We start from the raw sequence: 27685 nt of genomic DNA, 5'->3' as shown, positions 1-27685 counted from the left end.
CTGGCCACCTGCTTCATGCACCATGCCACCTCTCATCCCTGCTGGACTCTACTCCAGGACTTTTGACCAACTAGCTATGGAAGCCAGGACTGTCCCAGTCTGCCTGGGATGTATAGTCACCCTACTATTGGTGGTCAGGTGCCTACAAATTAGGCACTGCAATGCAGTCTAGCATTTTATGCATATATTATTAATCTGTAAGAGATTAAGTACATTAATTAACCATCTGTGATCTGAGATAGCAACTCAGTTTGTGTATACTTCTACAAATAAGTTTCTAAACTGGTTCTTAAATTATTAAGCTGAACAACAGCAAAGGTATTGATTAAAGTGTGTGAACAAAAATTGTCAAGAAGGCCATCAACCACAGGCTCATAACTGGTGTATACTGAGAAACAACCAGCATGGCTTTGTCAAAGGGAGGCCATGCCTAACCAACCTGGTGTCCTTTTATGACCAGGTAACTAACCAGCTGGACATGGGACAGGAGGTGGATATCATCTACGTAGATTTCAGCAAGGCTTTTGATACTTTTTTCCATGAAATCCTCTCAATTAAGTTGGAGAGTACTGGCCTAGACCAGGCTAGTGAGGTGGGTTGACAACTGGCTCAGCAGCCAATCCGAGCAAGTGGTAATTGATGAGGTGGTCACATCCTGGAGAGCCGTCTTCAGTGGTGTCCCCCAGGGATCAGCGCTTGGGCCTGCTCTTTAACATCTTTATCAATGACCTGGATGAGGGAGTGAAAAGCTCAGTGATTAAATTTGCAGATGGTACCAAGCTGTGGGAACCAGCGGGCACATCTGAGGACAGGACAAAGATCCAGGATGACTTTGACAGGCTGATCCTATGGGCTGAAAGCAGTCAGATGAGGTTCAATAGGTATAAGTGCCGGGTCCTTCATCTGGGTAGGAAGAACCCTCACCATATCTACATGATGGGTGATGGTCCACTGGCTGGCATTGCTTCCAAAAAGGACCTGGGGTTAACAATTGACCAAAGGATGAATGTGAACCACCAGCATGATGAAGTCGCCAACAGAACAAATAGAACTCTGGTGTGCATCAGCTGATGTGTCGCCAGTAGATCCAGAGAATTGCTTCTCCCCCTTTATTTGGCATTGGTGAGGCCACAACTGTGTCCAGTTCTGGGCACTGCACTTCAAGAAGGATGTGAACAAGCTTGAAAGGGTGCAGAGAAGACCAACCTGCATGATCAAGGGCTTCGGAGATAGGCCTTATGAGGAAAGACTTCAAGATCTGGGTTTGTTCAATCTGAGTAAAAGAAGGCTGAGCGGTGACTTGATAGCCACCTACAAAAATGCAATGAAGAACACCAGAATCTGAGAGAGCAACTTTTCAGAAAAGCACCCCTTGAAAGGACGAGGACCAATGGGCATAAGCTAGTCAAGGAAAAATATCTAGAATCTGGAACACACTTCCAGCAGAGGTGATGCAGTCACCATCCCTGGCGATGTTCAAGAGGAGGCTGGACAAGCACCTTGTTGAGCTCGTTTAAGCCCAATTACCTCCTGCCCATGGCAGGGGACAGGACTTGATGATTTTACTGGTCCCTTCTGGTCTTTCTTTCTATGATTCTATGATTTTATGATAATAAATTTGATTAAGAGAAAGAAAATAATGTGAGATTTCTATTCTCTCTCTCAGGTTTCAATTTTAGCAGTATATAGCTTTTATTTAGCCATATGGCTTTTCTTTTGCTGATTGAAACTGAAGATTTGTCTTCTACTGTCCCAACTACTGTTGGAAACAAGAATTTACTGAATGATGTTTAATTGCAGCAAGTCTTACTCTGTGCTAAGAGCTTTCCAAACTCCCACAGAAGGGTAGTCTTTGCTCCAGGGAGTTCATAGTCCAAGGACAGATGAGTGGGGAAGTCAGGCAATTTATAAACAGCTGCCTCAACTCATTGAAGGTGAGAGTGGAGGAGTATAGGTTTTCCTCACTTTATATGGGTCCTGTATGTGCGGATTCGCTCTTATGCTATGACCCTTTTTATACCAAAAATTTATTATATACAAGGTAAATTCACGCTCATGTGATCAGTGTGATGGAAGCCCACAGTCAGCTGCTTTGTGCAGTGCATTGTGGGATCAATGCGCACCAAAATATAGTCTCCTGTGTGGGTGTGGATCTGTGCTCCTCACTTGTTGTCTGTGACATATTTCTGTAGCTGCCATCACCATTATGATAGTGCCCTGTGCTTGTGTGTACTGTCTGCTGTTTGTAAGTACCAAAATTGTCTTGTAAAAGTGGTAGAAATGGGTCTGGGGAATCAATACAGTTGAGGTCTGGGAATGTATCCGTATTTGTTACCTTGCAAAGTGGGTTTCCTTTATGACAGGGGTGAGCAAAATACAGCCCGTGGGCCGAATCCAGCGCACCAGGCAATTCTATCCAGCCTGAAGGACCCCTAAAAAATTTAGAAAATATTTATCTGCTCCTGGCTGCCTGTCAAAGACAAAAGGAGCCAGGGGCAGTAGGACCCAAGGGGAGCCAGCAGCAGGAGTCAGGAGCCCAGTCCCACCCACTCCCAGCCATTTCCATGCTTCCTGCCTCCACCCTGCTCCAACACCACATGGGTCCTAGCTGCATGACCTGACTGGGGAGCACAGGGCCCTGGCAGTATGGTGTGTGTGTGTGTGTGTGTGTGTAGGCACCCCACATACCCACACACCCACAGCCCCCCACAAACCTATACAAGCATAAGACTTCATTTTAAGCTATTGTGCAATCACCTCTATGTACACTACACAAACACATGTAAACCAGGGCAAAAATATTTTTTTAAATCAAATTAATGAATGTTTTAGCCGTTTGCTTTTTAGAATATAATTTGGTGTTTTTCTGGTTCCAAGATGGCAAAAACTTGCTGAAAGAAATACTTCCGGGGGCAAGAGGAGGGACTTCTGGTGGCAAAGGTCAGGGATTAGGGGGCAGCACTTCCAGCCCCAAGATGGTGACTAGGGGGCAGGGCTACCCATGCAGCCCTTAATAGCTTGCCAAAACTTGGTAAGCAGCCCTGCGCACAAAATAATAGACCACCCCTGCTTTATGCAAACTGTGGATGGTGAGATGGTACAAAACCAACTAGAAAAGTCATTTATAAGTCAGCAGGACCTGATGGACTTCACCAGAGAGAAGTGATGGAGCTGGCTGAGGTCATTGTGGAACCCCTGGCAAAACTGTTTTAGAAATTGTGGCACACAAGGGAGATGCCTGAGGATTGGAAGAGGGCCAGCATTTTACCCATCTTCAAGAAGGGGAAGAGGGAGGATCTGGGCAACTATAGGCCAGTCAGCCTAACCTGCATCCCAAGGAAAATCCTGGGAAAACTCATTAAAGTATCTATGTTCAATACGCTCATTGAGGGTAAGATTCTGAATGACAGCCAGCATGGCTTCGGTATGAGTAGGTCTTGTCTTACCAATCTCATCTCCTTCTATGAACAGGTCTCTCGCTACCTGGGCATGGGAGAGAAGGTCAACATAGTTTCATAGTTGGTAGGGTTGAATGGGACCTAATCAGATCATCAAGTCCAACCCCCTGCCATGGGCAGAAAAGAATGCGGAGGTCAAACAACCGTGGCTAGGTGAATGTGTAGCCTCCTCTGAAAGACCCCCAGGGTAGGAGCATGCACCACTTCCCTTGGAAGTTGGTTCCAGCTCCTGGCCGCCCTGACTGTGAAGTAGTACCTCCTGATGTCTAGCCTGAATCTACTCTCAGTCAACTTATGCCCATTATTTCTTGTTACTCCCGATAGTGCTCGGAGGAACAGGGACTCTCCCACTGCCTGCTGGTCCTCCTTGGCCAGTTTGTAGACAGCCACCAGAACCCCTCTCAGTCTTCTCTCGTACAGGCTGAACAGGTTCAAGTCCCATAGCCTCTCCTCATAGGGCTTACCCTGCTGCCCCCTGATCATGTGAGTGGCCCTCCTCTGGACCCTCTTGATGATGTCCACATCCCTCCTGAAGTGCGACGCCCAGAAATGGACACAGTGGCCTGACCAATGTTGCATAGAGGGGGAGGATCACCTGCTTAGACCTGCTCATGATGCATCTATGGATGCATGACAAGGTGCAGTTAGCCTTCCTGTAAGCTTCCCCACGTTGGTGGCCCATGTTCATCTTGGAATCAATAGTGACTCCAAGATTCTTTTCTGCCTCTGTGCTGAGGCGAAGTGAGTTCCCCAGCCTGTAGGTATGCTGCTGGTTCTTCCTCCCCAGGTGCAGTACCTTGCACTTGTCCATGTTGAAACCCATCCTATTCTCATCCGCCCACCCCTGTAACCTGTCTAGATCTAGTTGTAGCCTGTCCCTTTCTTCTAGCATGCCCACTTCTCCCCACATCTTTGTGTCATCCGCGAATTTGAACAAGGTGCTTTTCACCCCCTCGTCCAAGTCACTAATGAAGATGTTGAACAGTGTGCGCCCAAGGACCAAGCCCTGGGGAACCCCTCTGCTCACATCCCTCCAGGTCAAAAATGACCCATCCACCACCACCCTCTGGGTGCGGTCCTCCAGCCAGTTTGCGACCCATCTGACTGCGTAGGCGTCGACACCACAGTCGTCCAATTTTTTAATGAGGATGGGGTGAGAGAGTGTTCCTAAAGTCCAGAAAGACTACGTCCACTGTGACACCCGAGTCCAAGGATTGTGTGACCTGGTCATAGAAGGCAACCAGGTTGGTCTGACAGGACCTGCCGCTAATGAACCCATGTTGATTGCCCCTAAGCATAATCTCCCCTGCTGGTCCCTCACACATGTGCTCCTGGATAATTTTCTCAAAGAGCTTCCCCAGGACCAAGGTAAGACTAACAGACTTATAGTTTCCTGGGACCTCTTTCCTCCCTTTTTTGAAAATGGGGACCACATTGGCCCTTTTCCAGTCCTCTGGCACCTCACCAGAGCACCATGAGTAAAGCCGTGCCAGGGGTTATGCAATGACCTCTGCCAATTCCCTCAGCACTCTGGGGTGGAGATCAACAGGACCTGCTGATTTGAACATGTCTAGTCCCTCCAGAAGTTCCCTGACTAGGTCCACACTGACCCAGGGCCTGGCTGCACCTCCCCTGGGGTCCATCTGGGATCTCAGTGTAGGGGATGTCCCTGTCCCTGCTCAGAAAAATGGAAGCAAAAAATCTGTTAAAGAGGTTAGCTTTGTCATCTGGTGCAACCATCAGACTTCCAAGCATGTCCTGCAGAGGCCCCACATTACTCAGTACCTTCTTTTTACATGCTATGTATTTAAAAAAGGACGTCATGTTATCTTTGATCTGGGTTGCTAGTCCCAGTTCCATCTCCGTCTTAGTCTTTCTTACAGCCCCCCTACAATCTTGAGCAATAGAGGTATAATCCTCCTTGGTGATGGCCCCTCCCTTCCATTGGGTGTACGCCTCCTTTTTGGCTTTGAGACATTCCTGGATGCTTTTGGTGAGCCATGGGGGTTTTGAGCATTCCTGCCCCCTTTGATCCATGTGGGGATTTGTCACTGTAACAGGAGGGATGCCAGGGTCACCGTGCTCTCCTTTGCCGCCTCCTTCACTGTGCCAAGGGGCTGTCTTGCACCCTCCGATTCCCGCCCCCCACGTCTTTCATTTTTTAATATTTTATAGGGAGGCTACCTTCTGTCCTCTTGGCCACGGTTCTCCTGTCATGGGTGTCCCATGCACCCAAGCCTTATGGGCTATGTGTGGCTCCTACCACCCCAATACCATGCCCCAAGCCTCGCAGATGTAATGGGCATTGTTCTGTCCCTCTCTCTATCTTCACGCCCTCTCTAGCGCTCGGGCTCTCTGCAGCCCCGTCTCTCACTCTCTTTCTTCCTCTGCACCCGCTCTCCAGGGCTCTCTCTCTGGGCTATCTCTCTCTCGGCACTGCGGCCCTTCTCTCCGGGCTCTCTCTCTCTCTCTCTCTCAGCACCGCGGCCCTTCTCTCCGGGCTCTCTCTCTCTCTCGGCACCGCGGCCCTTCTCTCCGGGCTCTCTCTCTCTCTCGGCACCGCGGCCCTTCTCTCCGGGCTCTCTCTCTCTCTCGGCACCGCGGCCCTTCTCTCCGGGCTCTCTCTCTCTCTCTCGGCACCGCTGCCCTTCTCTCCGGGCTCTCTCTCTCTCTCTCGGCACCGCTGCCCTTCTCTCCGGGCTCTCTCTCCCGGCACCGCCGCCCTTCTCTCCGGGCTCTCTCTCTCGGCACCGCCGCCCTTCTCTCCGGGCTCTCTCTCTCTCTCTCTCGGCACCGCCGCCCTTCTCTCCGGGCTCTCTCTCTCTCTCTCGGCACCGCCGCCCTTCTCTCCGGGCTCTCTCTCTCTCTCTCGGCACCGCCGCCCTTCTCTCCGGGCTCTCTCTCTCTCTCTCTCGGCACTGCCGCCCTTCTCTCCAGGCTCTCTCTCTCTCTCTCTCTCTCTCTCGGCACCGCCGCCCTTCTCTCCAGGCTCTCTCTCTCTCTCTCGGCACCGCAGCCCTTCTCTCCGGGCTCTCTCTCTCTCGGCACCACCGCCCTTCTCTCCGGGCTCTCCCTCTCTCTCGGCACCGCCGCCCTTCTCTCCGGGCTCTCTCTCTCTCTCTCAGCACTGCGGCCCTTCTCTCCGGGCTCTCTCTCTCTCTCTCTCTCGGCACTGCGGCCCTTCCCTCCGGGCTCTCCCTCTCTCGGCACTGCGGCCCTTCCCTCCGGGCTCTCCCTCTCTCGGCACTGCGGCCCTTCCCTCCGGGCTCTCCCCCTCTCTCGGCACTGCGGCCCTTCCCTCCAGGCTCTCCCCCTCTCTCGGCACTGCGGCCCTTCCCTCCGGGCTCTCCCTCTCTCTCGGCACTGCGGCCCTTCTCTCCGGGCTCTCTCTCTCTCTCTCTCTCTCTCGGCACTGCGGCCCTTCTCTCCGGGCTCTCTCTCTCTCTCTCTCGGCACTGCGGCCCTTCTCTCCGGGCTCTCTCTCTCTCTCTCGGCACTGCGGCCCTTCTCTCCGGGCTCTCCCTCTCTCGGCACCGCGGCCCTTCTCTCCGGGCTCTCCCTCTCTCGGCACCGCCACCCTTCTCTCCGGGCTCTCCCTCTCTCGGCACCGCCGCCCTTCTCTCCGGGCTCTCCCTCTCTCTCTCTCTCTCAGCACCGCCGCCCTTCTCTCCGGGCTCTCCCTCTCTCTCTCTCTCTCTCGGCACCGCCACCCTTCTCTCCGGGCTCTCCCTCTCTCGGCACCGCCGCCCTTCTCTCCGGGCTCTCTCTCTCTCGGCACCGCCGCCCTTCTCTCTGGGCTCTCCCTCTCTCGGCACCGCCGCCCTTCTCTCCGGGCTCTCCCTCTCTCGGCACCGCCGCCCTTCTCTCCGGGCTCTCCCTCTCTCGGCACCGCCGCCCTTCTCTCCGGGCTCTCCCTCTCTCGGCACCGCCGCCCTTCTCTCCGGGCTCTCCCTCTCTCTCTTGGCACCGCCGCCCTTCTCTCCGGGCTCTCCCTCTCTCTCGGCACCGCCGCCCTTCTCTCCGGGCTCTCCCTCTCTCTCGGCACCGCCGCCCTTCTCTCCGGGCTCTCCCTCTCTCTCGGCACCGCCGCCCTTCTCTCCGGGCTCTCCCTTTCTCTGCACCGCCACCCTTCTCTCCAGGCTCTCCCGCTCTCCCTCTCTCGGCACTGCCACCCTTCTCTCCGGGCTCTCCCTCTCGGCACCGCCACCCTTCTCTCTGGGCTCTCCCTCTCAGCACCGCCACCCTTCTCTCCGGGCTCTCCCTATAACGCTGCCCCGTCTCAGGGCCTTCTCAATAACCGCCGCCCTTATCTTGGGCCTTCTCAGCGATGCCCCCTTCTCCGGGGCTCACCACGCCCACACTGGGGCTCCGCAGTAACACTGCCCTTCTCTGGGGCTCACCACACCCGCACAGGCTTTCTCAGTTATGCCACCTGTCTCTTGGGCCTTCTCAGTTATGCTGCCCCCTTTCCAGGGCTCACCACACCCACTCAACTGCTTCTCAACTGCCCCTCTCTGGGGCTGGGGGCTGTACACCCCAAATGCTGCGCCCTCACTGGCGCTGGGGTCCCCACTCTACTGTGAGTCCCCTATGAGGCCTCCTCCATCCCCTAACAACCTCACCCAAACCACCAGTGTAACCAATAGCAAACACAAACAGTAACATAAACACAAGCCCCTGGGCTACAACGCAAACATAAGCCTCCAGCCAAACTACACTCAGGCCTACCAGGGTTCTCTATCCCACCGCGGTGACCAACGCTGCTCTGGCATCCCAGCTCAGCTTCTCTTTTCTGGCAGGGAGCTCCTCCTTCCTTAGCTGCTGGTAGGGAACTGCCACCTGGCCTCCTGCCTGTGGTTTATATAAGAACCAGGCCCTGCCCCTTCTTGTCAGCTGGCTAGGCAGGTGCAGATCATCAGCTCCCTCTAGTTGCCTCAGCAACTGGCACCTGAGGAGTCTTCCTGGCTCTCTCAGTAGCAGGCACCTTAGTGCCCTGCTACAGTCACCCTTTGGGCTTGGAGAATCGTCTCCTTCAGGAACGACCACTCTTCTTGGACTCCCAACTACCCTCCCCTCTGGGACCTCAGTGTCTCCCTTTATATACATTATATACATAGACTTCCAAAAAGCTTTTGATCTAGTATCCCATGATATCCTTGTGGAAAAATTGGAAGATTGTGGGCTTAACTGCTCAGCAGCTCAGTGGGTGGACAACTAACTGCATGGTAGGACCCAGAGAGTTCTCATGAATGGATCTGTGTCGTCCTGGCGAGAAGTGGCCAGTGGTGTCCCTCAAAGGTTCGTGCTTGGACCAGTGCTTTTCAACATCTTTATCAATGATTTGGATGTGGGGGTGAAAAGCTCGCTGTCCAAGTTTGCAGGCAACACCAAGTTACGGGGGAGTTTGGCCATGCCAGAAGATAAGTTGCAGATACAGGCGGACCTGGAGAGGCTGGAGATTTGGGCGGACCGAAACCAGATCAAGTTCAACACTCAGAAATGTAAAGTGCTCCATCTGGGGGCAAACAATCCCCAACATACCTACAGGCTTGGTGGTAACAATTTGACTTGCACCACGGCCGAAAGGGACCTAGTGGGTAGTGATCAACCATTGCATGAACATGAGCTGGCAGTGCAATGCTGTGGCCAGCAGCAAACAACACTCAGGCATGCATTAACTGTTGCATCTCATGCAAAACTAAAGAAGTGATACTCCCACTGTACTCCACCCTGGTGAGACCACAGCTGAAGTACTGCATCCAGATATGGGCACTGCACTTCAACAAGGACATGGAAAAACATGAGAGGGTCCAGAGAAGAGCCACCTGTATGATCAGGGACTTGCAAGACAAGCCATACGAGGAGAGGCTGAGGGACTTGGGCCTCTTCAGCCTACAGAAGAGAAGGCTGAGAGGAGACTTGGTGGCGGCTTACCGCTACATCAGGGGAGTACATCAAGAACTCGGTGAACAGCTGTTCACCGGGACACTCCTGGGGAAGACCAGGAGCAATGGAAACAAACTCCTGGAAGGCTGCTTCAGGCTCAATTCCAGGAAAAACTCCTTCACAGTCAGGGTGTCCAGACCGTTGAATATATTCCCTCCAGTGGTAGTGCCCTCCATCGGTAGTCACCAACACTGGAAATCTTAAAAAGGACACTGGACAGTCATCTTGCTGGGGTCACTTGGCCCCAGTTGTCTTTTCCTGCCTAATGCAGGGGGACTGGACCCGATGATCTACAAGGTCTCTTCCAGACCCTAACAATCTATGAATCTATGAATTTGAGTTATGCACCATTTTCCAGGGATGCATGTACAGCATAAAGCGTAGTTGTCTGACAGGAACTTAGGCCTAGTCTACACAAAAATACTCTGCCATGAGAATTTTAGTTTTGTCAGTAGAGGTTTATGCACATACATAGGCCAATTCCTTCTACAGTGGCAGAAGTCTTATTTTTAGCTAGTGCACCTAAGTCACCTCTTTCAAGCTACATAACTTCTCCATCACCAACAGATGGTATATAGAAACACTTCTGTGCTCCTGGAGGCTTTAGCCGTCCTCTAACTGTAATCCAACAATACCTTAAACTGACTACTCTAAACACCATTTGAACTCTACAGGCCAAAGTTCAAACTGATCAGAATGCTGTCCTCACCCCATCCCTCTATTAAGTAGCCACCACTTTTTAACCCCCACTCCTTGACTGCACACATGTATGGGAATACTGACAGCATGGGTGTGATTGATTCTGCAAGCATGTCTGCCAGTCAGGGAATGATATCTGCAAAGTCCCATGTCACTTTGGGAGCATGATAGAGGTGTTGATAGCACTCCTCAATCTTTGGGGCAAGGACACATATGAGCCCAGCTCTGGGCCAGCAAGGAAAACAACCACATTTACAATCAACCAGGGTAGGACTGGCAAAGTAGTCAATGCCACAAACTTTCAGAAGGCGTACACCAAGAAGTACAAGGCAATAAACCACATTTCATGGCCCTTCTCTTTGGAGTTGGACTTCATCCTTGGCCAGAGTCCCACAATGTGATTTGTAAGATTCTGTCTTACAAATAGGCTACTCCAAGGAAAAGCCCTCTGGACTCCCATTCTTGTGGGATACCATTGAAATCTAATCTAAGCACCACGTAGAGGAGCATGAAGATAACCTGGCCTGTGAGAAGACTGAGGTAGAGAACCCTAACCTCAAAAATCCCCTTTCCCCTTGGAAATCCAGCTGCCTTTCAACAATCGGGGTCTCCAAGCCTGGCACAGCAAACAGAATGGAGCTAGGCCACCAAAACCACTATCATTAAGTGCTAGAATGTAAAATCTTTGAAACACCAGCCTGATCTTTATGTGCATGTTCCCCTTATTCTCCCATCCCTTGCTTTACCCACTGGCATCTACAAAATCAAAAGTAAAATCTTTTAGATTCAGGTGTATGTTTACTAACAAAAAGGCCCAGAAAATAGAATAGTCTTCTGTGGTGGAAGGGGAATGTCCCACTGCAGGTGGAAATAGAGATTTTGTCAAGGATCCTAAACTGGCCAGCAACAAAGGTAGACGGGCAGGCTCTGTGATCTCTGGCTTTTACTCCTACCCTTCAAGCAACATGGCAAATAGGTTCTACCATCTGTCTGATGCTACCTCTCCAGGAAAAATACCTGTCCACCACACCAGTCTACCTTAGTCGGCCATCCTCATCTTTCCCAGTATATACAGAAAACTCTGGTCTCTGGGTAAGGAAATTCACCTTTTGTAGCCACAGGACAGGTGACTGGCAGCAAGAATATGTTGCTGGCAAAACAGCCTCATAGCAGCTGCATAGGAAAAGGATATCATGAGAAAAATTAGGGAGGTGTAGCTACTCTTACCTCTCCTATGCCCATCAGTATATATGTGAAACCCCACTCTCCCTTCTTTATCAACATCTTCAGTTTTTGTGTTTTTGGTCAGTGGTGCCTCTGTGGGCCAAGTAAGACACATTGGTGGAGATAATGAAACTTTGCTGATAGATCAGTGTGGAAGGAAAGTGTGCTTTAGTGACAAAAAAAAGAAGCTGGAAGCCAGCAAAGGCACACAGCTGAGAGTGACACAGCTCCTGGCAGACAGGCAAAGCTGCAGAAGCTTATCAAGCTGTATGATCAGTGGTCTGTTCCCTACTGCCCCTCTCTCTGCAGGTCATCCAGTAAAAAGCTGCCTACAGTCCTCCATACACACCACTGGAGCAGGCAGTATGGACCCAATTCCCAGATGTTCACTACACATCCACAAACCCCCATGGATAACTTCATGTTCTCCTAACCAAAGTGTAGGAGGCTTAGCTGAGAGCACTCTGCCCTTCTGCCTCTAAAGTATTTTGAATCTGAACTTTTTGTGGGTTTTGCTCTGTTTATAGGTGGTCAGTTGTTTACTGTATTACCTGTTTGAATAAATGCTTTACAATACTTGTTTTTGAGTTTACTAAAAAGTGTTTTATCATTCCCCCCCCCGCCTCAATTCACTTCATGAGTACAGTACAAGAAATTTATTCTAATTCTCCACATCACCTGGCGCTTCACATCATGTTTACAACATGAAAAGGCCTCTGTCGAGATGCTGCATGGAAAGGCTCTCAATAGCCTCCCACAGCCTCACAGTACTGCACTGTGTGGCATTTATGGTCCTGGTGTCAAATTAGTCAAACTGAGTGGACCCCACTCCACCTGACACCTGTTGAGTAGGGCTTTCTCTTTGGCTTTACACAGATTATGGAGGGTGCAGCAACCAAAGGCACATTTGCCTTGCTCACGTCTAGCTTCTTCATGAGGCATCTCCAATTATCTTTCAAATAACTAAGTACGCACCCAACTACCATTCTGCTCAGCCTGTAGTTGAACCTTTCTTTGGCACCGTCAAGGTGGCTTGTGAGTCATGGTATGAGGGGGAATGCTGAGTTCTCCTGGCTGAAAACAAGCATATCAACATTCCTGATTTGAATGTGGCAGCTAGAGAAGATTGTCCCTATGTGCAGTTTCTTGAAGAAGTCTATGTGCTTGAATCTGCAAGCATAGGCAACTTGCCTGACATACTTGACCAGCATTATTGTATAGTGAACATTTCCTATGATCCACCAACATCTGTATCAACAGGAAGATGCATCTCTTCATAATGATGTACATGGAGGACAGATATCTTCAGAAGAAGCTGAATCTGTATAAGTGTCCCATGAAAGGTCCTGCCACAGATTGGGAGCCTCATTGCCTCCAAACCTTAGATTATGTCATTGGCATTGCTTAGTCACAGGTCTCTAAAGGAGGATAGGCTTAAATGCTTTACACACTCAATGACAACAGCCTTGATCACCAACTTCTTAATGACAAATTGGTTCCCAACTGAGTGGTAACAGTGGACACGTCTACACATGCCCCTACAGCAGCATCATTTAGTACTTCCTTTTGGAAGTACTAAATGATGGCACGGTAACAGCCCGTATTGCACCATGCCGGCAGTGTACAGTTATTTTTAGCCACTACAACACTGTAGCAATGCACTATAGCAAGACAGCACTTTGCTGTGGCGATGTAGCATCACATGTAGATGCACCCAGTCTGTCCTACTTAGCTTCTTCAGCACAAAAATCACCAGCCATTTCTTAAAAGACAGACCTACTCTCAACTTTGTATGAAATATTCACAGCACAAGTGAGTTCAATATGCGATTTAAGAAAATTGGCTTTGCACATTCAAAACTTCTGCAGCCACTGTTGGCCATGCCATCCTTGAAGAACAATTCAGTTCCACCAGTCTGCATTAGTCTCACACCCATAAACCTTGTTCCAGATTAAACTACAAATATCTCATAAGGAAGCAGGTCCCAGCCATCAGATGCTGCACACTCCATTTCTCCCAGCAGCCTGGCAGGGTTTGTGATTAGCAGGGATCCTGGTTTTCCGTGATAAAAAAATCACAAAGTCTATGATAAAAAATTGCAAATTCTCTGATAAAAATCCGAAAATCTATGGTTAAAATTAAATGCTCCCCACAGTCCTGCTGATGTCCCTCACTCCCGCCCCCCAGCCCCCCAGCCCTGCCTATGCACCTTGCCCCACAGCCCCTGCCCCCCAACCCTGCTGGAGGGGGCCCCCAGCTGCCAGGGCTATGGGGCCAGGGACCCAAGTCCACAGCCCCCTGCCCCCAATGGAAGGCAGTGGCTACTACAGCAGGAGCACAAGCCAGCTCCCACACTGCTGCTGCCTGCTGCAGGCTTGGGCGGGGCCAGCTCCCAAAGGCAGCCTGCACTCTAAGGGGGCAGGGAGGACCCGCACCCCCCAGATCTGTGTGGGGGATCCACCCTGCCCCTGTGCACACAGAGGAATCATGGCCAGGGCAGCAAGGAGCTTGCAGTGACAGGCAGCTTTCATGCATGGCCCCGCTGTGCCCTGCCGCTCCAGTCGAGCACGCTGCACTCTGGAGAGCCTGGGGGAGGGCAGCAGGGCAGGGAGCACAGCATTTGTGACCCAGGGTTTGCAGCTGGCCAGGCATTCTGGCCAGGAGGGGGTTTGCAGCCTGCCTGCTCCTCTCCAGAGTGCTTGGCCAGCTGCAAACCCCCGCTGCTTCCAGCCAGCTGTAAACCCCACTTCCCAGTCAGAATGCCTGGCTGGGGAGTGCCCAAGCTGGCTGGGGGCTGAGGGAGCAGGGAGATTTGCACCCCGCCGGGAGCAGCAGAGACTTCCAACCAGCCGAGCACTCCAGCTGGGAGTAGGGAGGCTGCAAACCCCCTTCTGGCTGGAGTGCCTGGCTGGGTGCAAACCTCCCTGCTCCCTCAGCCCCCAGCCAGCTTCCCCTCCAGCCCTACTCCGCAACCCCCAAGTCCCACTTACCTCCAGAAAGAAGAGTGAGCCTGAAGCAGCCTCCAGTAAGTGTGAGTGTTGGGCCCTGCCCTTCCCCCCTTCCTTCCCCTCCCCATAGAGTTAAGGGTTTCCCCACCCCTTTTGCAAACAGCTCTTGTAGACTGGAACTCAGCCAGCCTGCAGAACTCTTTTCAAAAGGGGGAAATCCATGGGTTTCTCCTCTAAAAGGGAAAATCCGTGTTTTCTCTGATAAAAATGGGAAATCTGTGGTTTTCTCTGTTTTTCCATGGGAAACGGAAAACCAGGATCCCTGGTGATTAGGAAGAACTCAAGCACAGCAGAGAATATTTCAGAATCCATACTCAGATTTGGGAAGTCAGCAGTGGCTGCCTGCAGGGATTCAGTAAGTGACAGGCACAAATACAAACAGACTAAAGTAGGCAGGAATATTGCATTGTTGGTGGAAATGACAGCTACCCACTATTCCTTTAGGGAGGCTAGGCAATCCCATAGCACTACTCAACTGCACCCCACAATTCACTAGTTCTATAGATGCCACAAAAGACCCCAGGAAAGTCTTCCCAAGGGGTCCTTTTGGCTTTTCTGACTCAACTGCTGCCCACAGGGAGAAGTAATGTGACTAGAAGCACAAAATTACTTTCTTTTGAAGGTTGGTTGTGACAGCTACTGTATTTCAGCAGAACTGCTGCTGGCAGAACTTCCTAGTGTAACTAAGCCCTAAATATGGGCATGCCATACTGACAGAATTGGAATCAGTAGGTGAGCTGGAGCTTCTTGAACATAAAGACCCTTCCAGCAGTTTCTTCTCTTTTATCCTGAAGGCTCCTTGTTTAGGAAATATACTACCTTGCAGGTTTTCCATAGTCTGGGCAATTTTGTTGAGAATTTTAGAGGCAGGGGGAAATGATTCTTGGATAGGGGGTGTAACTGAGGTTTTGTTTTTTGTTGATTAGTGAATTAAAGTTGCACAAACAGGCTGTTGTTATCACTATCTCAACCTGTGTTCTCAATGAATGGTGTGGACTTTAATAGCTATGAAAGCTGTTAAGAGCGTGAGGATGGAGAAGTAACATCATCGTTTAGGATGTGCCAGAGTTTTTCCTATTTGAAAGGATATTCAAGTTTGATCCAGATTTGGGGCTCAGTTTGAAATAATCATTTTAGTCTGCATAATTTCGTAGCCATTTTAGAGACAAAAAAAAATCATCTGATTTTTGTCATCATTTGCATAAAAATTACCATTGACATTGGAATGGCTGCATCAGTATTTTCTTATCTCTTCTTTCCTGTGTAAACTTGATGATGAACACACTCCCAGCAGAGGTGGTGCAGTCGCCATCCCTAGAGGTGTTCAAGAGGAGGTTGGAAAAGCACCTTGTTGAGCCCATTTGAGCCCATCTACCACCTGCCCATGGCAGGGGCCCAGCCTTAATGATCTTAGAGGTCCCTTCCAGTCCTGCTATTCTATGATTCTATGATAATTCTTGTGTGTTTGCTGTTTGGCTTAGGGTTCATTAAAAGTTTCAACTTCTCCATGATTCCTTTTGAAACCAAAGTAAAATCACTACATTAAACAATGATAATAGTGACAACTGTAAAATCTCACAGGCATAAGTGTTGTGACAGCACAGACAGAAGGTTTTCTCTGTAAGAGTTCAAATGTCATAATCGTTACAGGACTTCATAGAATCATGTAAAAACAGGGCTGAAAGGAAATTCAGGTCTCCTAGTTCAATCCTCTGATGTGAGGCAGGATTATTTCTGTCTAAACCTGCCCTCATTGTTAGAAAGTTCTTCCTAATATCTTAACGAAGTCGCACTTGTTGCAATTTCAGCCTCTTACTTCTTGTCCTGTTCCTTGTAGACAGAGAATAATTTATCACCATCTTCTTTAGAACAGCCCTTTTGGATTTGAAGATAGTTATCAAATCTCCCCTTAGCCCATGATGAGATGTTGTCTGTGTGGGCCCCTTGCCTCTGAAGTTTGCTTGCCACTTAAGTCTGGGACTACCCAATGCTAAAGGAACCCTGCCAAACTTATCCTTTCTCTCAGGCCTTTCAATTTGGGTAAATCAAGGAAACTGTAAATGGCAAATAGAAATAGCTAGCCCCAGTACTGGAAGTTTGGTACCCAAGGAAAGCCTGCAGCAGCAGCCCGCCCTTGCCCCACGCAGAGATCTGGGGGGCACATGCCCCGCCAAGCTTGCCTGAGAGTGCTGCCCTCCCCCTGTCCCTGCACCCCCCCCTCAAAACAAGCTGCTCACGGCTCCATCCTATTCCTCACCCCAGCTTAGCAGCACCTGTTGGCACCCCTTTGCTTCGGCACCCGAGGCAGGTGCCCTGCTCACCTCCCCTCCCCCTCCCCTTGCTACTATACTGGCTGGTCCGGGCAGGAGAGTAGATGAAGAAGAGTTTGTTAGAGAGGCAGTTCTGGGGATCCCACAATACCAAAATCCACCCATTTTAAACACTGGGTGACATAATTCCACTGTTGGTTGTCTAAGTGTCCAATTTAGATAACCTGCATAGCATTTTTGGTCGTCCAAGTGCTAATATGCCACTCTACACACAAGCAGGAATTCTGTTCCTGGATGCATAGTCTGCAAGTGCACAGAGTCGTCTACATGCACACAGTGAGGAAGAGGACCTTCCTGCTACCTATAGTTCTTCTCCAGGAGCTAAACTTTCATTAATAAAATATTTTTAACCTGATCATTTCCAGATCAAGCAAATTGAAACAATGTTATTTCTCTAGGACAATACTAGATGTGAACTGCCTTGTCTCAATGACAAACACTGTGAAAGTTAGAGGTGACCCTGAAATATTATTACTGTGACTTATAAGAAATGTTCAATTAGTGTGCTTATTCTACAATTCCAAGCCACCTCTTTCCTTCTGTGGTTCCAAAAACCGTTAAATACTTCAACACAGTTGCCAAAACCTCTAGCTTGCATCTTTCTCTTGATAACATCTACATTTCCAGTTTTGAATTCTAATAAAATTGGCAGTTGGAGCTCTCAACTGCACATTAGATCCACTTTGCCTTTGAACACAGTTTTTCTCATTTGAATGTGCTTTTTAATTGTCTATATGCTTAGAGCTCAGAAGAAATACACACTGAAGTCAGTTATGGAATCACAAAAAATTAGGGCTGGATGGGACCTCAGGAGGTCATCTAGTCCATCTCCCTGCTCAAGGCAGGATTGTCTGTGTCTGAACCATCCTAGACAAGTGTTTGTCTAACCTGTTCTTGAAAACTTAAGGAATAACTCTCACACAACTACCAGACACAACGCTTGTAACATCAAAAATATCCTTTAATTTGCTACAGGTAAAGCAGAAGAATGATGGCACTGTCAATATCTTGTCACTTCATGGACAAGAGTAAGTTGTTAAAATACTCAAGAGATTCAATTGATAGGATCATGTCCCTGGCTAGAGAGAAAGGGAAAAACCCCCACATACTATGCCAAACTTACTGTGGAGTAAAATAGCTTCCTGATCCAAACTGAAGGGATTGGTGCGACTGTGAATGGAGAAGCAAGATCCTCTGGCCAGGAATCTCTGGGTTTAAATCCCAGCAAGAACATCAGCACAGCCCAGTCAAAATCTTCAGCCTTAACTGTGGCCAACACCCAATGCTTTCAGGGAAGTTGAAAAAAACCCCTTCAGACATCAGCCCAAAAGCATGGGATAACCAGATACCGTCCACTCTACACTGCAACCTGGGGTCTGCAAGCACAACTCCATGCATCACACTCTGCCTGAAGAACCAGAACTCCCTTTTCTATCATCCTATCCTCTCCATAAACTTATCCCAGCACCTTCAATCTTCTTTCATAACCAAGCCAGTTGTGGACCTTTGCTTCATTTTCCTGCTGCTGAGCATAGGCTTTGCAAGTCAGAGCAGGTGGAAATAGCAGATGAGTTTCTCATGGCCTCTAAGTAAAGCTCTGGGAGGTTTCTGAGCTATGCATGTGCTCTTCCATAGAGCAGGCTGAATGGCATTTCAGCAGTAATTGTGTTGCATTGTGTAGGCTCAGTACAGCATGAGCTCTGTGAGGTTTAGGGAGATGCTGTGACTGTTCATTGCATCTGATTTGTGAAGAAGAAAGTGTTTTCCCCTCTGGGCTGTGTGTGTCACTGTTTTGTGTAAGCCCTGCATACATTAAAGTGGAAATAATATGGCAATCATCCCATAACCCCTATTTAGCTGGTTGCCTTCTTGACATCTAGCACTGCAGTTACAAATGCTTATTTTCCTGGGAGAAATCAGTGCTCAGATAATGAATATTCTAGTTGACTCATTAGGACTAACACGACAAGAGAACAATAGGGATCTCGCAAGATCATCAGGTCCTGCCCCCTGCCCAAGGGGCAGAAAGTCAGCTGGGGTCAAATGATCCCAGCAACATAGGCATCCAAGCATTTCTTGAAAATGTCCAGAGCAGGTGCTTGCACCACCTCTGGGGGGGAGTCTGTTCCATGCCCTAGGGACTCAGACAGAAAAGAAATTTTTCCTTATGTCCAGCCTAAAACGGTCTTGCAGGAGTTTATAACCATTGGACCTTCTCTTCCTCTGGGGCACCCTGGTGAACAGACATTCTCCTAGTTTCTGATACACACCCCTTATGTACTTATAGGCTGTCACCAAGTCTCCCCTGAGCCTACACTTTTCCAAGCTGAAGAGTCCCATAGCTCTCAGTCTCTCCTCATAAGGCCTGCTCTCTTTTCCTCTAATTATGCATCTGGCTCTCCTCTGGACTCTTTCAAGCTTCTCTACATCCTTTCTGAATTGCAGAATTGGATACAGCATCCCAGCTGCAGCCTCACCATGGCTGTGTAAAGCAGGATGGCTTCCTGGGTCTTGCTTGAGATGCATCCGTAAATGCATGTCAGAGTTTTGTTTGCTTTGCCAGCTGCGGCATTGCCTTGGTGGCTCGTGTTCATCTTGTGGTCAATTATAACCCCCAAGTCTCTTTCAGTAGTGTTGCTAGCGAGTGTAGCACTGCCAAGCCTGTAAGTATGATGCAGGTTATTTCTCCCAAGGTGGAGCACCTTGCATTTCTCCGTGTTGAATGCCATCAGGTTTTGATCCACGCACCTTGCGAGCCTGTCAAGTTTGGCCTGAATCACCAGCCTATCCTCTAATGCGACCACACTTCCCCATAATTTGCTGTCATCAGTGAACTTAGCCAGTCCGCTTCTGACACCGAATAATTGATATTGGGTTCCATACATATGTCTGACCACACTTTGGATTAGAGGTGGACAGGAAACAGTTTTCCCATCCTGCAAAGTTATTTGAGATTTTGAAACATTTCCTGTTTTACAGTGGGATGCACTTAAGATCTTTCAAAGTTTTTCACTGGAAAAACATAAAGCAGACAGCCATTGAAAGCAGAGCACTCACCTCAGACATGGCTATTTCATGGTCAAGCACTTCCTTTGCCTTCTTCTGACCAAAAATTTGAAAATAGGTCTTCCAGATCTCAGACAAGTCCCTTGATCTTTAGGATTAGTGGCTTGGCTACCATGTTCCCTGCTGGAACTATTCCAATTTTAATAAATAATTGATATTCATAAGAGCAACAGCCTCAAGTTAGGTCTCCCATTACCTAGGCTGTGCTAACTGATGAGCTATAGAATCTTTCTGATGCAATGAATATTTAATTTTTTTTCGACAAAAGAAACAGCAAGCTTAAGAAACTCACTCTAGCATACTCTACAGATTGGTGGTTACCGGGAAAGCCCTGACCATCAGGCTGTGGCTATTCTGGGAAGGGCATATGTTGCTGGTATCTCTGCACTACAGGCTGTAGTAAGAGTAAAGATGAATAAGGTAACAGCATGCAAATTAACTTAGGTACTGGAAACAGTATAGCCATGGAAGCTCACCTTGTTCTAATTTACCCTGCTTTGAAGTTGAGCTCCATGCTGTTTTGGTTAGATTGCATCCAGTATCTGAGCTAAGCCACTTGAGTAGCTCTACATAGCATTGTTCACGGTAGTGTAGACATGCCCTCTCCTTCCCTTTCTCCCTAGAGCTAAGAAACCCTTCCCACCAGAACTGACACATTTCTTAAAATATTTGTGTTGTTGAATTGGCACTTTCTGATGAAAAAACTAAATTCCAAAACTTTTTTGTTGAAAAATTTCTGATTGGCTGTACTCTAGATCTATATTTTGCTCTAGGATTGAATATAAAGAGAATAAGGGGAAGACTTTTGTTAATGGTCAGATCATCATCTCCTCTTATATGATGCTGAGGATTATCTTTTGTCCTGGCAATTTTAGAGATAATATTTTATAGTATAGTTGATGGACCACTCTGTCGATAGCCTGAGAGGACAGTATGATTACATTTTGTCCTCAACTATCAACACAGTGGCTCCTAAATGCCTCCTCTCTCTGTATTATCTTCACAGGTCACCTTGGTATTCAGATGGTCTGCGACAGATGAAGCATGAAGGGAGCAGGCTAAAGTGCAGTGATGGAAGTCACACTCCAAAGGTGATCAGTCATGACACAAAGAATTTGAAGTTTCATTTCTTGGTTGTGATGGAGATGAAGAAGGTTTTCTTTTTCTCCATGTAGTGTCTGTGAAGTCCTGTGCAGTCTGCATCGTAACAGACTAATATTTCTTGCTGTTAGGCAATTTTCTATCTAATTCATATATGGAACTGACTGGATTCATACCAGATTAGCTGCTTCTGTGGTGGCACTTCTCCCTCAGGGAATAGATGCAATGTGTTTTTATCAGTTTTGCTTACTGATGTTCTGAAGCTGTTGGGAGAACCTAACAGTACAATATGCGATTTGGCTCTGTGATCTCTCCTAGCTGGGTATCTTGCATTGGGTCTGTTATTACTGGATACACACATTTTTAAATAAGGGCTGGGTAACTTACCGAAAAGAATCGTAAAAAAGCTTGGATGAGAGATTTTTGGCATACTGATGTTAATGTTTAATAAACTTTGGAAGCTAAGGGAAATTGTTGAAAACTGGAAGACAGCTAATATTTTGCCAATAAAGAAAAAAGAGCAAGTAGAATGAACAGGGTATCTACATGCCGGTTAGTTTGGCATCAGTCCTTGTCTAAAAAATGGAAAAGTTGATTTCCATAAGCTTCAGCTTTAAAAAAGAATTTAAGGATGGAAATAATTGATAATAGGCAACCGTTTTATGTAAAATAGGCATTGTCAAGCAAAAGTGATTGCATTCCTTGAGGAATTTACAAATTTGGTTGCCGCACGGTAACTACACAGATCTGATGCACTTATTAGACTTTTGTAAGACATTATTAATAGTATTGTATAACATTCACATTTTAAAAAAATATTATCTAGAACTAGATGCATAATAAACAAACTAGCCAACTGACTCAACTACTTAAAAAGTAGTTGTCAGTGGATAACCATCACTGAATAATAATGTTTCTACCGATGTTAGTAACTGGTTATAGGCCTGATGCTAGTAAACATTTTCAACAGTGATCTGGAAGTATATATGTTAAACATTTCTGGTCACATTTGTGGACGACAAAGAATTGCACAGTGATAATTAATGAGAATAGGACAGTCATGCAGAATGTTATTGATTGCTTCCTGCACAGAGCCCATGAATTTTCATACTACCAGAGATACAGAGTTCTGCATTTAGAAGTAAGTAATGCAGGTTAATCCTGCAGAATAGGGGATTGTGTCCTGGAAAGAGCTAGATCTGGATGGGATTTGGGGATCATAATGGTCGAACAACTGAACAAGAGCTCCTAGCATGATGTTCTGCAAAAACAGATAATGGAATCCTTGGCTGCATAAATGATCAAATAATAAGTAGGAGCATGGAGGTAGTTTTACTTCTTTATATGGTGCTGATGAGACTACTATTGAGATACTCTGTATATTTTGGTGGCCACATTTCAAAAAGCTACTGGAAAATTGGAAAGAATGCAGAAGAGAGCCATAAAAACATTCAAGGATGGGAGAAAACATCCTGCAGTGAGAGGCTTAAAGACTCCCATCTCTTTAGTTTCTCTTAAATAATATTAATCTGTGACCTGATTACAATGTATAAATGCTTTCATGAGCAGAAAACGGGTACCAAGGGCTTTTTCTTGTAATGGAAAAGAATTGAACAAAAAACAAGGGTTCAAAGATGAAACCAGACACATTCAAACTGGAAATTAGATGCAATCCTTTAGCAGTGGTTAACTGGTAAATGGTTAATTGTTGGGAAATAATCCCAAATAAAGCGGAAGATGTTCCTTCTCCTGTTGTTTTTAAGTCAGGCATGGATGCATTCCCAGAAGTTGTGGCATGTAGTCAAACACAAAGAAGCTACTGGACACCATACAGAGAAAGGTAGTTAACTGTGTTAGTCTGAAGTCAGGCAGAAGGCAGGTGCATCTCTGCCCTGTTTTCTGCTGGGCACAGTATAGCTGTAGCTGAGTGACAGTTATTAGCCTATGATGTATAGGAAGTCTCTCCTGGTTTTCAAAACTCTGAATCTGTGAATTGGTACAGGAAGGACAGGTTAAACCCTGAGAGTGGATGAGATAATCTAGAAATAGGGTATAAAGTGAGTAAGAACATAGAACCTAACAGAAAGTGAAAGTAGGTGGTGATGGTGACTCTACCAAAGGAGGTGCTCTAGAGCAGAGGGAGAACCAGGGAAGGCTTGTTTTTCAAATCCCAGTGAGGATCATATATATAAATAAGGTGAGGATACAGCAGTATTAAAAGCAGCAGAGAGCTCAAGAAAGTTGAGAATTAAGTAAAAGCCAGAGATTTGGCAAGGAAGAGGTCATTAGAGACCAGAATGAGAAGGTTTTCAGTAGAGTCGAAATACTGGAAACCAGTTGGGTACAGACAGAAGTGCAGTCCTCAACTGTAACTCAGAATGATTTTTGCAAAGTGTTCTCAGTTGCAATATTACCCCAGACCAAAGATAAGTTCACTGTTGGTTCCAGGGGGGAAGGGAATGTAGCTGTGGGGCTGGAAGCCTGCAGCCAGGTTCCCACAGCAACAACCATGCTCTGTGCTAGTGCTCACTGTTTTGAGCACGGGAAGGGTGAAAGGCAGCAGAGAGCTTGTTCTTGGGGCTGGTGCTGAAGGGTGGGGTGGGTGAACTGGAGCCCTGCCACCTTAGCGGGGGCTCCAATACACGCACCTCACCCTCCAGGGGAGGCTGAAACCCCCCAGATTGAGCTCCCTGCACTCCCTTTCCCCCCTCCTATTCTCAAAACAGGGAGAGTCTAGGAGCTCTGCAGACAAAAGTTACAGAAGATGCTACTTTTTTAAACATCTTTATCTAATACCTCGTGTAATGGGGTTTTTCACCCAACCAGGCATTTTTTAAGATGTCTGCAGCTGGGCACTTGTGTTTGGTCACAGCTATAGACTGCTTTCTGTGGCCAGATCAGGTGAAAATTGTCACTTCTGTCTGCAATTGGAAGGGATCCAGTGCAGAGCTAGAGAAAAAGAAATCCATACTCACTGTAGGGCAGAAGAGAAGGAGAAAGTTAGGTCAGCATTTAAGAGGACAGGTATGGTTGAGAGATGTTTATTTGAGGGTAGGGGAGACCAAGCATACTTTCAATGAGGGGGAGGGAAAAATCAGAGAAAAACTTAGGATTGTGTAGGAAGGTGAAGAATGATGTGAATTAGGAGTAATAGAAATAAAGAAGTGGGAACAAACAGGACCATCAGGGCAAATGGACGGATGAGATTGAAGAAAAGATAGAAGACCTCAGTGTCTTCTAGATAGGGGGCTGGACAAGATGTTTGAAAGAGTAAATGAGAAAGAAGAGGAGGTAAATGGCAGGAGATCCAAGTTGACTTTATCAAATTTCTCATTAAAGAAGAAAGATCTTGTGCAAAGAGAGGAAGGAACAGGAAGAGAGGAAGACTTAAGGAGGGAGTTAAAGGCTGTTCCTGGACCATGGTCATTTCTTGGCTGTTCCTGTTCCATAGGGGCAGTAAACAGCTATTGTCTTTCAATCAAGCAGTAGCTGCAGTTAGAATTTTTTTGTTTATTTATTTCCCCTTTATCCTTCCATTTTCTAACACATATTTACATTTATACACTCATTTTAAATTCTTCTCATTCAGTTGTTATTTAAGAACATTGCACACCTCTTAGACTTGCAGGAAACAGCAGGCAGATATTCTCAGCTAGATTCAAGTTCCTATCTTCCTGCTTTCCTCTGGCAGGGGAATGGGTTTTTACTTCTATGCAATACTGTATATAAGGAATGAATCAATCCCTGAATTAAGAATATTCAATTGGACTTTTGCCTTTCAGATGTCTTAGAAGTAAACACAGGCATTCAAATATACACCTTCTAACCAGTTTTCTTTTATTTCCTAGGTCCACCTGCTGAACCACTGGAGCCCACCAGACCATTACCAACTCTTCCTGTCCGAAGAATTCATTCCACTTCAGAAAGGAAGCATGAGAGACAACCAAGACCCCCTAGACCTCCTTTAGGTGATAGGCCGTCTGTGCCAGGCATGAAGCCCAACATATGTGATGGCAATTTTAATACTGTGGCTCTCTTTAGAGGAGAAATGTTTGTTTTCAAGGTACTAAGAACTGTATATTAACAATGGTGTTTTCTTCCTTCCAGTTTACATACTGAAGAAGACTAATGTGTGTAAACAACTAGATGTTATCAGTTATTTTACCATTTACATATCAATAGAGAACAAGTAGCTGTCATATAATCAATGGGTTTGCCTAGGAAGGGGCTCACATTCCCTGATACTGTGACAGGGGCTGCTGCTTCCATCAAGGGCCCTGCCCCCTCCCACTGCAATGGCTGGGTTGGGGTGCAGCCAGATGCTGGCTGGCAGGGCCCCCTGGGAGAGGGCAGGGATGGGGTTATACAGAGGGAACAGGAGGGCAATGGCGACACAGGTGCATATGCACCCCCTGAGTGTGGCAGTGCACCCTCTGTGAAAAGTATCAGTGTCAGTACAGAGGGTGCTGCCACCTGGGACCAGACAGTGTTGGCAACACCTATTGGTGACACAGCCAGCAGCATCTGCCGGCAGTCGCCCACCCCTGGTCGGCACTTGTCCCCCCTCCCCTCCACTGATAGCACCAGCAGTGTCTGCAGGAGTTCCCTGCTTACTGCTGCCACGCTCCCGCTGCCACCCCCATGCTCCTGCCTCCACCAGCACTGCTGTGCCCCACCAGCCACTGGGGGCACAGGTTGTTCATGCATGCAGGGCCTTATTCCACCACTTGACGATAGTGGCAGCAGTCGGGGCAGGCAAACATAACTGCGGTCCACCAGGGGGAGTGGAGGTAAAAGGGAGAATAACCCCCCTCCCTACCCACTCTGCCACAGGGGCCACACAGGTCCGCCACTGCAGCAGAGAGTGGGGAGGACCCAGCAGACTTGGCTCAGGTCCCTACCAGTAGGACAGGGAGGGGGGAATTAAACCCCTCTCCAGCCAAACTCCTGCCCATGCCTGTTCCTCCCTGTCCCTGGTCCAGCTGGGGAGCAGAGCAGTGGGGCCAGCCCTGTTGGACTAGAGCACAGAGCCCAGCCCAGACAGCATGCCAGGATGCTGGGGAACTCTGGTTTAAGTTAAACCAGGAAGGGGTCCAGGACAGACATTGCCTAAACTAGTTTGACCCAGATCAGTTAAGTCTGATACTACATTCAACCAAGTTTATCTCAAACGTGTTTCAGCCATTTTGAAACTGTTTTATGTGTCCTGAATGTCTGTTCTGATACAGGTTTAAACCAGTTTCTGATCACTTAAACCAGTTTATGTGTAATGTCTGTCCCTAGCCATAATGAAGAAGTTTTTTCCAGATATCCAATCTAAATTTACTTTGCTGCAACTGTAAAGTGATCTGACCCAGTTTGAATCTCCTCATCGTATTCACTGAAGACTTGTGTAGAGGCTATATTTGAAAAAAAACAGGTTGGAGTTATGGTAATTTTTTAACAACTCCAGTATCTAATTGCTTTCATTATTTATTACTAATGGCTATATGCAGGCTTAGGTCAACAATGGTGCTAGTAGTTACTAGGGCTGTGCGAAACAACATCATTCCAATTCAACTTCTGTTTTGCCGATTCGATGGAACAGTGTTTTGTTTCAAGTTTCATTTCATTTTGAAAGCACTGTTCCATTTTGTTTCATCGAAACTGTTTTGATGTTTCACCCATAAGTTATTATGGGGAAACATAAAATGCAGCAGGCAGGCAGATCAGGGGATCCCCCACACCCCTGGGAGGGCTGCCGGGGCTGTGCCCAAGTCATCCTGGGGATGTGAATCCCTGATCTGCCTGCGAGATGAGAGAACCCAGGTGCTGCTGCCTGGGACCAGTGCAGGGAAGATCGCTGCTGCCACCAGTCCCAGGTGGGGGCCTGGGGCAGATCAGCTGGTATGAGGACACTCCCCCGCCTGAGGATCAGGGTAGCAGGTCCCCGCACCAGCTGATCTGCCCCACCCGCTACCAGAACTGGCCAAATGGGAGCCCAGGGCAGATCAGCTGGTGCGGGGATGCTCCCCTGCCCAGGGATTGGGGCAACAGGTCCCTGCACCAGCTGAACTGCCCCACCCCCTACTGGAGCTGGCCAGGTGGGGGCCCAGGGTAGATCAGGTGGTGCAGGGATACTCCCCCACCCAGGAATCAGGGCAGCAGGTCCCTGCCTGAGCTGATCTCCCCTGCCCTCTACCAGAGCTGGCCAGGTGGGGGCCTGGGGCAGATCAGCTGGTATGGGGACCCTCTTCATCCCTGGTCCCCACCCAAGCTGATCTGTCCTGGCCCCGCAGGCCCCAGGCAGTAGCTCCCAGCTCCTGTCAGCTGGCAAGCAGATCGGGGGCCTGCCGGCACCCCCCAGGGGTGCAGGGAGCCCCCGATCTGCCTGCTGGATGACAGGAGGCAGGTGCTGCCAGCTGGGACCAGCACTGAAGCCAGTAAGCCTGGCTTCAAAACTCAAAACGTTTTGAAACTTTTGAAATGTTTCAAGTTCCCTTGTTTTGTTTCAAAGCTGTTTTGAAGGCTTATGTTTTGTTTCGATTTAGCTGTTTCAAGCTCAAAACAGCTTTGAGACGAATCGCTGGGCAGAATTTGGCACAGCCCTACTACTTAGGGTTCTGTTGGTCATAATGGCTTAGGTATGTGAGGGAGACTGGATAAGTGTCAAAAGACTTCTCATTGGTAGGCTGTGTTAACAAACTTTAAATGGGGTAGACAGGTGAAAAAATCAAACAGATCCTTGGGTCATTCCAACCAATGTGAGAGGTTTATTGATTAATTGACAAAGCAAGATTAATAGCAAAGCATAAAGCATAATTTTATGGGATGGGTATTGACTACCACAAAGCAAAGCTGGCCGGGCTTTCAG

General features: G+C 48.0%; 1 protein-coding gene across 6 annotated transcripts in view; it reads left to right on the top strand.

The window, feature by feature from the left end:
* MMP24 (matrix metallopeptidase 24) overlaps positions 1-27685 on the top strand; it is a 256364-nt gene that overhangs the window by 212277 nt on the left and 16402 nt on the right. For all 6 annotated transcript variants that reach the window (XM_059733328.1, XM_059733327.1, XM_059733329.1 and 3 more), the window contains one exon: positions 24681-24895. In XM_059733328.1, the coding sequence (XP_059589311.1) occupies positions 24681-24895 (215 nt within the window). The remainder of the gene's footprint in view (positions 1-24680; positions 24896-27685) is intronic.

This window comes from Alligator mississippiensis, chromosome 9 (genome assembly GCF_030867095.1).
Source record: "Alligator mississippiensis isolate rAllMis1 chromosome 9, rAllMis1, whole genome shotgun sequence".
Lineage (NCBI taxonomy): Eukaryota > Metazoa > Chordata > Crocodylia > Alligatoridae > Alligator > Alligator mississippiensis.
This window is presented reverse-complemented; position numbering and strand designations above follow the sequence as displayed.